The sequence below is a fragment of the Mustela lutreola genome, chromosome 10, assembly GCF_030435805.1.
Source record: "Mustela lutreola isolate mMusLut2 chromosome 10, mMusLut2.pri, whole genome shotgun sequence".
NCBI lineage: Eukaryota > Metazoa > Chordata > Mammalia > Carnivora > Mustelidae > Mustela > Mustela lutreola.
In genome coordinates, this window is record NC_081299.1 from 23536264 (window position 1) to 23546814 (window position 10551).

General features: G+C 56.2%; 1 protein-coding gene across 4 annotated transcripts in view; it reads right to left on the reverse strand.

Moving 5' to 3' along the window:
• The window catches only part of COL16A1 (collagen type XVI alpha 1 chain), a 50059-nt gene extending 47164 nt beyond the window's left edge, over window positions 1-2895 (reverse strand). For 3 of the 4 annotated variants that reach the window (XM_059136160.1, XM_059136159.1, XM_059136156.1), the window contains exons 1-2: window positions 2486-2894; window positions 835-941 (exon numbers count right to left, since the gene is read on the reverse strand). In XM_059136160.1, the coding sequence (XP_058992143.1) occupies window positions 835-907 (73 nt within the window). In that variant the 5' untranslated portion in view covers window positions 908-941; window positions 2486-2894. Of the gene's footprint in view, window positions 1-834; window positions 942-2485 lie in introns of all 4 variants that reach the window. The other variant, XM_059136158.1, reaches the window with a different exon arrangement.
• Window positions 2896-10551: the final 7656 nt, after the last annotated feature.

Genomic DNA, 10551 nt, shown 5'->3' on the forward strand with positions numbered 1-10551 from the left:
CTCACCCCTTGGCAACAGGCCCAGATTCCTTACAGATGTTGAAATTCCCTGCCCCATCCCCAGGGGACCCGGTGAGGGAGAGAGCAAGGCACACACGCATACATGCAGAAACACATATGTACACATACAACCTGCAGGCAGTCACATGGGTGCTGGCTGCACACCCCTCTCACATCGGCACCTCACTTTTTCTGCCTCCCTCAGCTCGTTTCGGAAGGAGTTCTATTTCTGCTCAGCCGGGCAGCTAAGCTACGAAACCCAGAGGGCACCCAGCAGGGCAGGGCAAGTTGCCCGGTCAACTTCCTCTGGCTTTGGTCCCTGGAAAGCTGCACCCTCTGTCCCATCCAGTGTCTGGGCCTCGAGGCGGGCCGTTTATTCAGGATCCAGGGCCAGCCGTGGAGGAGGAGGAGCACGTGGGCTGGAGGATGGATTCTCCACCATGAAAAGGAGTGGAAGGGCCTGGGCCTCTTTCAAGATGCAGCTTCCTTCTGCAGGAACGTCACGGGCCTGCATGTGCGCAGGATAGGCTCACGTGCCAGAGGTGGGGGTGTGGGGGGTCATCGGAGGAAGGGAGGAGGGCTGTTGTCTCACACACAGAGACGCAGGAATATGTACAGAGCCGCTCTTGCCGCAGAAAGACTCAGAGATGGACAAACACACAGACAGAAGCACAAAGACACTGACTCATGCCGCACCAAAGCCTCAGGCCACCCCAAGCCCATCCTCTGACCCCCCCCCCATAAACACCCATGTGACCTAGGCACATGGCCACACCTGTACATCAGGAAGCCAATCACAGGCCGACAGCACCCCAAGCCTCATATGGCTCCTCACCTGTGTCTGCCCCCCGGCTGCACACGGCCCAGAGACTGAGCAGCCACAAACCAGGGACCCAAGGTGCTCGCATCCTGGTCCGGAGAGGTCGGCCACAGCCCCAGTTCCTGAAAACCACAGAGACCGTGGAGGTGGATTCCTGAGCTCACATGGCGTGATCCAGAGGCAAGGGAGCAGCCAGCCCGTGGGGCGCAGGCCCTCGTGCTGGGGTGGCAGGAGGGCTGGACAAGCATCCATCCCTCTCAGAGGCCCAACCACAGACCCTGGGCTAGGATTTAGGCCAGGGTAATACTCAAAATATTTAACCACCGGTATGGCACGGACAGGGATCAGCCAGAGCAGAACGCTGGCTGGCACATTCTGGGTCCGGGCAGTGTTGGATGGTGCTGGTGGGTAGTTGCTGGATTAAGGAGAGATCTAGAAGGTCCTAGAAGGCCAGGTGAACTGGGAGAGGGAGAGGGCTTGAGACAGAGACTACAAGACACTTAGAAGTATTTCAATATCTTACCAACCTATATAGCTCTGTATTGCTATATACTGGCCTGGCACCTGGCTAGTGGAACCCGGCTCAGCCAGACAGTCCTGCCAGGCACCCACAAGGTCAGGAGCTACGTCTCCTGGCAGGTATCACAGAGTTGTGTGTGGGCCAAGGAAGCTTCGCCAGTGGGTACGGTGGGTGGGAAAGCGGGTCACCAGGCTCAGGACCTTGTTGCCAACCTCCCCCGCTGATGGATGCTCGTCTTTTAGTTTTATTAAACCCTGATGGATGGGCCCAGATAAATCAATGCAGGCTCAGCAAGCAGCCAGCAGACCCATACATCATCCGGCCTCCCCTGAGACAGACAGCACTTGCACGTGCACACACAGAGTTATTCATATGTCAGCGTGACACACACAGATACACAAGCACGTGCATACAGATCTACCTGCATACAGGATTGCTCCCAGAGACACATGTTCACCGATCTACCCAGACATACCAGTTTGTACATACACACGTGCCCATAGCCAGTCTATGACTACCCCTGCAGTAGGCCCTCCTGTCGGGAAGTTCTTATGCAAGTCTGACCTCATTCCCCCCAGCTGTTATGGAATTCTATTTCCCTTCCCTCAGTCCTGAATAGGGAGTGAGTGCAAGAAGGATCCCTCCCCTCAATATATTTGGAGATAGAATCCCGATCCCCTTGTTCCTGGGGCAGAATGGTTTCTCCACCCCGCTCGCTCTCCTTCCTAGGGGTGGGCACATCCCATCACCCAAAACCCTATACTGGCCTCCCCGTCCTGCCAGTGGAAGAGCTGCCAGCTGCGGGAGGCCTGTGACCACATGTGGAGCAGGGAGTATCACATGTGGAGCAGGGAGTATCGGTGGGCTTGTCCCCTTCCTGCTCCTCCTCTCCAGCCTCCACTCCCCAGAGCTGGGGCTGCAGGGATATGAGGGAAGCTTCCAAAGATGTGATCCCATCCTAATACAAAGGCGCGGATTTGGGGGCAGGGAGAGCAGAACTGAGATGGAGTTCAGAGCTCCCCTACGGAGAAGGCAACTGAGGTCCAGGCGCGGGATGCCACTTGGCCCCAGTCACACAGCAAGTTGGAGGCAGAAGAAGTGCTTCCACCCAGAGCCCCGAGGCAGCCCACTCCACCCCCCACTTACCGTGGCTGGGGATCCCGCACCTCACTGAGTAATCCACGTAGCCCGTGGGCAGCCAGCCAGGGGAAGCAGGGAGGCTGGGTTCCTCAGGCCCGCGGCGAGGTCCTGGATCACTTCCGACGGGCCGCGAAGACCCGGCTTCCCAGGTCGCTAGCTCCGCGGGCTGAATGCTGCCCCGCGAGCGAGCGCTCGCCTGTCTGCCGGGGACCGACAGCCACTCCGGGCGGGGGAAGAGGGGCGGTTCCAGGGGGCTGGGGACGTGCCAGGGCCGCTAATGGAACACAGCTGGACCCGCCCGCCGAGCGGGAGGCAGGAGGGAGGGCAGGGAGGGGGCTCCGGCGGTGGCAGAGACGGCCGGCGGGACGCACGGTCCCGCTCCCGGCCTGGCCCCGCGCCCGCGCGCGCCCCGCCCGCTTCCCCGCCAGGTGAGCTCTGCAGCGAGCGGGGCGGGCCCCTGCGTGCCCGGAGCTGCCCTGCCCAGGGGGCTCTGCAGCCAGCGGCCGCCGCGGGGTGGGGGAGGCCGGCCCTTTAAGGGCCCGGCCGGAGCGTGAAGGGCCTCCCCGGTGCCACCCCTTTCCCCTCTCCTGGCTGGGGCTCCGGAAGGCTGGAGAGGGCGGGCGGGGGGTTGCAGACCCTCCTCCCCAGTTTCGTGGCAGCGGTGACGTGGCTACTGCCCAGGCCTCCTCGGTCAGCTTTTTCCAGTTTCTTAGCCTCATGTTCCCAGTTAGTCTGTTCCTCCGTCTAAACTGAACTGGGGCATGGGGAGAGGAGGTCGTCCCAGAGTCAGGGTGGGCACTGCATTAACCCGTTCTGCTCTAGCCTCGTGCCCAGAGAAGTGGAACCCGGCAGGTTCCCCTCTTTCTGACTCCCTGAGGTTAGAAGGGCTCCTCTCCCTGTCCTCTGCTCTAGCTTTGTGGCTTGGAACTCACTATTTAACTCGGACTCCCTTTTTCATCTGTATGATGGGATAATGATCGCTATACCTCACAGGGTTGTTGTGAGCAGGAAATGAGTGGAAGTCTATCAAAGGGCTTTATACAGGGTCTGGTACAAAAGAGGAGCTCCCTATGGGGCGCCTGGCTGGCTCCATCCCTGGAGCATGGGACTCTTGATCTTGGAATCAAGAGTTTGAGCCCCGCCTTGGGGGTCAAGTCTGCTTAAAAAAATAAACATGCAAGGAGAGCTATAAAAAGCCCTAAAAAGAAGAGCTGTAAGAAACGAGGATTGTCAAGTAATAAAAATGATGTTTTAAAAAAGGAGCTCAATAAATGTTCATTATTATTATCTTTATTAACATGAACACTGGCAGGAGGTAGGGGGTTGGGAGTGGGGGTCCTGGGATTCCACCATATACATCATCGATGGGACTTCTGAGCAAAAAGGAGCAGGTACGGTGCCCAGTTCTATCCAGAGGTAGGGGATAATCAAGGTGACACTCCCAAGGGTACCAAGCCCAAGGCAGCAAACAAATTTCTGGGCACAGAGGCCAAGGAACTACGGAGAACTGGGTTTAAGAGGCCCACAAATGGAAGGAATGGATGGGGGGAGGGGTCGCAACTGGGGAGCCCTGGTGAAGAGAGGCTTCCTGTAGAAGCAAAATGGGTGAACTGTAGCTCTCTGGCCCCATCTAACCCGGAAGAGGGGGGAGCAGGCCCGGGATTTCCCGCCTTAAAAGCCAAAGGCACTGAGTCAGCGGAAACCCCAACCAAGACCACAGAGGAGCCCCACTGTGGTCCCGGCCCTGGGGAGCCAAGCTGTCCCAGATGTGGCTATGACGGTGGTAGAGCCTGGGAAACGCTGAGCTCAGCAGGCGGGAAGCAGAGAGGAGGGGCTTTCTGGGCACTCCAGCCTGAGAAGGGGGCGGGGCCACAGGCTCTGCCTGCCCAAAGGTGCTGTCCCAGAGGTGGGCATTTGGGAACCAATAGGCAGCGCATATAGGTCAGGGTCTGTGCTAAGAACTTCACATAGGCTGACTCCTTTACTCTTCACATCCACCCCAGGAGGGAGAATTCCAGTCTTAACTCCATTTTACAGATGGAGAAACTTGGAGCACAAGAATGATGCAACTTGCCTGAGCTCACCGTTAGGGCCAATTTAATGTTAAAACCTGTTTAACTATTAGGGCCTGCTTAGCCAGAGCAACTCCATATTGCCTAGGTAGCCATATTGTTTACACCCACGGACTTCATTCCGGGAATAAATGCCCCGGTAGTTACTGGTATGATTCCAGGTATCGATTCCGGGAGCAAACGCCATAATAATTGAAGCCACGTACTTTGGGTCTGTGGTTATGCCCTATAAAACCAGCCTGTGAGATCAGGAGAGGGTCGCTCTCCTCGGAGGCGGCCCTGGCCGGTCAGTCTGACTTCTAATGCTTGGCATAGAATAAAGCTCCACATAACTTTCACTTAGTCTCATTCCTTTGATAACAGACCCCAACACTTACACGGCTAGGAGATGGTGGGACAGGTTCCCACGCCCAGGAAGCCTGCACTCACAGCACAATCTTAACTACTGTGCCATCCTGGGCAACTCCTACCCTTCCCCTTTTCATGCCCGGCTCTCCAAGGCAGGGGGAGAGGGCTGGACCCAGAGCAGCCAAAGCAAGAAGGACCTGAGAAGGGGGAACAGAGATAGCTCCCCGCAGCATCGCAAGGGTACTCCCACGAACCGCTAAGCCTGGGGTGCACCCTGGGCCTGGATACAATGCAGACACGGTCTAGAAAGGTACCTCTGCGCCTTCCTCCCTCCGACACGTGGGTGCACACATCAAGGAGCATGTAGATAGGGTCTCTCACAACACGTGTGTAGACTTCACACACACAGGCAAGCAAGTATCTTTACACAGACACACGCATGCACACGCTAGTCCTCCGCGTAAACGGACGCACAGAGACACATGCGAGCACATATGAAACCACAGAAATATATCCCTGGACATACTCCAACACAGGTGCCTAATTCCCAGAACACACGCGTACAGAGCTGCACGTACTTGGATATGCACACACAGAGTATGTCTGTGCAAACACACACCCGTGCCCACAGGGGCAATTATTCCTATACATTAGCAGAGAAAGCTACAGAACTACAGTGCGTACACGCATGTGCACACAGACACAGGTGGCTCCCGCAGAACCGCCCCCCCAACTCCCACACTGACCATACGTGCACACGTTTATACACTTCCACCCCAGAAAGCCCCGCACACCAGCGAGCAGGGTCTCCTGTGGGGCTGGGCTCAGTGCCCTGGCCCCAGATGGTATCACCACGAGGTAATCAGTGCTGCTAATCGCCACCAGCTGCCCTGGAGCCTGACTGCCGCTGCCGGGTGGGGCTCCAAGACCTCCCGGGCCCAGGGTCATATGCCCAGATGTCAGCCGGGCCCAAGGGCTGCCCACCCCACTGTCCCAGCTGGCCGCTGGGGAATCCCCATCTGGCAGAGGCAGCACAGGAAGCTGGGGGAAAATAAAGAGCCAAGACAGGACCTTGTCCCAGGACAGGCCCCAGAGCTCCCATGCAGCCGAGCAGAGATGATCTGAGCCCCACAGGCTCACGTGGATACCTGGCCCCCGGCATATGGGCACACAGTTGTGCACGCAGGCACGCATATCCCACATGGCCCAAACAGACCTCCTGATTATTCCCCACAGATCTGCTTCCTCCTGTCTTCCTCATTCTGCTAAATGCCACCATAATTCACTCAGATGCTCAGGCCAAAAAACTAGGAGTCATCCTTGGTTCCTCCCCTGCCCCCCATCCAGTCCTGTTGACTCTGCCCCCCAAACACAGCCTGCATCCCCCCACTGCTCCGCCACTCTCACGCAAGCCACACCCACTTCTGCCTGGACTGTTGCAGGAGACCCCCAACCCCTACCTCCCACCCAACAGCCAGCAAGGCCTTTCCAAATCTGTCGCTGTTATGTTCACGGTCCTGCTTCAATTTTCCAGTTCTCATTTCATAAAACCCCAGATCTTTTCCTTGGCCTTCCTCGAAGCCCATCATGATCTGGCCTCCACCTTCCTATCCAAAAGCCTCGCTCCAGGAGCTGGGGCCCCACTGGCTTCCATTCTCAGTACTGTATTGGCCAAGTGGATGTTCCCCTGGGGGCTTTTGTACCAACCCCTCCCTCTGCCTGGAAGGATTTGCCCCCATCTTTGCTGGACTGGCTCTTTGATAGGTCTCCTCTCAAAGTTACCTCCTCAAGTGGCCCTCCTTGACCACCAGATCCACAGGAATCTCAAGTGGCTCCCGATCACATGAATCTGTTTTAAATCTGCATAGCTGCAGTGTGTGTGTGTGTGTGTGTGTGTGTGTGTGTGTGTGTGTGCTGTGTACGTGCTGTCTTTCTCTCCTAATAAGCAAGAGCCTCCACGAGGGGTTGGGTCCACCCGCTGGTCCTCACCAGCCCACAGCTGAGCCTGGCACCCCAGAGGTGTCCCCTGGTGAGGTCATGGGGAAATGCACACTGGCACTGTCCCAGTCCCCAGGCACAGATGCACGCCCCGCAGGAGTTATCACACGCCAGCATGGGCGTGAGCGAACACACGTGAGAAACACCCACAGGCGCGCAGTTTCTGGGCTCCAGAGGAGAGGCTGAGACCTGAGGACGAAGGTCACGCTCCGTTTCCTTTGGATGCTCTGGGTGTCTCTGTCCCATCTCCTTATGACTCTGGCTGTCTCCCACTGTCTCTGTCCTTTTTGCTCTGGGTCTGTGTCACTCTAGGACTCTCTAGCCTGCCTTTTTCCCTGTGCCGCTGGACGCTCTGCAGCTCCCTCTCGCCTCTGCCTCTCTGCTTCCAACTCTCCTGTGTGCCAGTTTGGGGACCTCCATCTCCAGCTCCAAATCTCTGTCTCTCTGGGTCTCTCTGGTCTCTGTCTTTTTCTCCCCCTTTCTGTATCTCCATGTCCCTGTCTCCTGCCTCTCTTTATCTTCGAGCTGCTCTGTTCTCTGCTTCCTTCACTTTGTCTCTCCTGTCTGTCTCTGTCTGTGTCTCTGTTTCTGGCTCTGTATCTCTGACTCTCTGACTCTGTTTCTTGTCCTCCCTCGACCTCTTTGCCTTAAATCAGCCCCGCTGCCCCGTCTCCACGGCTGTCCGCATTCCTGTGGTGGGGAGACCCATCTTTCACCTCCAGCGGCAGCTTTATGGGCCCAGCGGGTGGGCCGGCGCTCTACTCTGCCTCTCCGATGCCCACCTCCCCTGCAGGGCCACAGTGAGCTCCACACAGACAGCCTTGACCCTGGCAACATTTACAGATGCCCAACCAGACGGGCAGATTTCAATAGCTCATGGCACCCCGGAGCTCCCAGAGAGGTAGGTGCAGACTCTGACAGGTGCTGCTGCAGGTACGGTGATGGCAGAGCAGGTGGTCACGGGGGTGGGGGGCAGTGTTAGGAGGGAGAACACAGTAGGCATTATGAGCCCCCACTTGATTGCCCCCTGGGCTCGGCCTGCTTGTTCTGAGGGAACTATGGGGAGGTGACAGGCACAAGAGTCCTGGATTCCAGTCCTACATTTACCCACTGTGGGATCCTGGGCCCCTGTCTCCCCAGCGTGGCATAAGGTAAACTATAGACTCCTCCCATGAACCCACTTCACCTGGTGTGCTAGGACACCTCGCAGCCCCTTGTCTGACAATTCTCCCTCAGTAGTTCTCCACCGAGGCAATTTTGTTCCCCATGGGACACTGGGCAACGTCTGGGGACACTCTTGACTGTTAGAGCGTGGGGGCGTGCCTACTGGCATCCGGGGGGTAGTGCCCAGGGGTGCTGCTATACATCCGGGATAGGATATGATATGGACGCCTCCTGTGAGGCATAGGACAGTCCCTCACAATAAAAGAATTATTGGGGGGGCGCCTGGGTGGCTCAGTGGGTTAAGCCTCTGCCTTCGGCCCAGGTCATGATCCCAGGGTCCTGGGATCGAGCCCCACATCGGGCTCTCTCCTTGGTGGGGAGGGAGCCTGCTTCTCCCTCTCTCTCTGCCTGCCTCTCTGCCTACTTGTGACCTCTCTGTCTCTCTCTGTCAAATAAACAAATAAAAAATCTTTAAAAAAAAAAAAAAAAAAAAAAAAAAAAAAAAAAAAAAGAATTATTGGGTCCACCTGCCAGCAGCGGCAAGGTGGAGAAACTCTGCTCTACCCCAAGGGAAAAATTCGACTCCTTGGAATTCCCACGCTCTCTGACCGCCTGTAAAGTCTTCATCATACTCTGAGCAGGGGTGGGGGCCGTTAGAAGACAGTAGCAGTGATCCTGGCTCTGACTTTAATAGCGGCAGCTAAGATTTATTGGGCCTTTCTAAAGCACTGGCTGGCACCAAACATGGAGAAACTCATTTGAGTCTCGCAAAAGCCACAGGAGGCCCGGGCACAATCGCAATGCCCGTTCCAAGTGCGGGAATGCAGGCAGAGAGAAGCGAGTCATCGGCTCAAGGTCACGCAGCTGGCAAGGACAAAGCCAGATCTGAACTGGTCATTTTGGGACAGACCCACAGGGCAGAGTCCTGTCTGGGAAAGAGTCCACACAGCATGGTCCTGGGCAAGTCCTTTGGCCTCTCTGAGCCTCCTGGGGTGTTTTTGCTTTTGTTTTTATTTTTGTTTTCATCCGTCAAATAGGATCTACTCTCTCATGTAACACAGCCAGCAGCAATTCTAGGAAATAAGACATTATTCTTACCTCTTTATGGGCCAGAAAGGCAAGGATTCAAGACTGAAGGCTCAGGTCATAGGGCTGGGAAGTGGTGGAGCAGAGATCTGAACTGAGCTCCGCCTGACCCCAGGGCTTCGGTTCTGAATCAGGTCACCTGCAGTCGCCCAAGTGCCACAAAGCAGGAGAGCAGAGGTCCTCAAGCTTGGAGAACTGGTCCCACACGGCCCCAACCTCCAGGGTTTCAGAGTCAATAGAACTTGCTTTTTGAGTAAGTTCCCAGGCCATGCGGATGCTGCTGGCCCAGGGACCACATGGAGAACCCCTGCAATAGAACCTGGTATCAGATCGTGTGTCCCTAGGTTCAAATCCCGGCTCTGGCTTTTGCTGGCTCTGTAACAGAGGGATGGGGTATGGGGGTGGGGGGGTGTCACTTAACCTCTTCCTCTGAGAAACAGAGATAATGGTAACATCTATCACTTCAATTTGCTGGAAGGATTGAAGGGGATAATGACAAAGGGAAAGCTGTTCTCAAGGTGCTGGCACCTTGTCAATGCTCAGAAATGCTTGCTGGCATAACAATCCTCTAGCCGGGAAACTCCCCGCCTCCCCAGACAGACTGGAAGCTTCCAGAGGGCAAAGGACAGATGCTTCCTCTTCTCCTGTCTACGGGCCACCTCTCTGGGCTTGAACAGAGATGGTATCTCAGAACAAGCACAGAAGGGCCAGTGGGATGTAGCCCTCATTTATCAAGGCACCCCAAGGGGCCTCTGAGCCACAACACAGGGCCTCCTGGAGCAGGACAGGGAGGAGGGGCATAAGCAGCATGGAGGAGCGCCAGGCAGACCTGGCCCTCAGCCTTCCTCCAAGCCCTGCCCACCTCCAGTAATCCCTTTCGGGGCCAGTGTTGGCCCACGGAGATCCTGGTGGAAGAGTTTATAGCCAAGCAATCAACACAGCTCAGTCCTGCTATGCTGTGCCACTCTGAGCCAACCTCTAATCCCTTTCGGGTCTTAGTTTCTTCATGGAAAAATTGAGCAAGAACTCTGAACTGAAGGTAAGAGTAGGGCCTCTAGCCCCAGGATAACTGGGTTCACCCTCCACCTTTCCCCTGACTTACAAGCTGGATGACTTTTGGCAAATCACCCCAGCCCCACCCCCGGGACAGTGGGGAGCTTCTGTTTCTTTGTTGGTAAAACAGACTTGTTCACAGCTCCCAAGGGCGCTGTGAAGGGTCCATGAGATGATACAGTGAAAGAGCTAAGCGTGGCTCCTGGAACTCAGTAGAGTAGGCAGCTATCCTGTGCAAACGAGGAAAGAGAATAACCCTCACCACCACCATACACCATCTCTTGAGGCTCCCCTGGCCGCCTGCCCTCTACACCCTTGGGTTTGAGACTGTCTTCATTTTCCTTCCCAGGA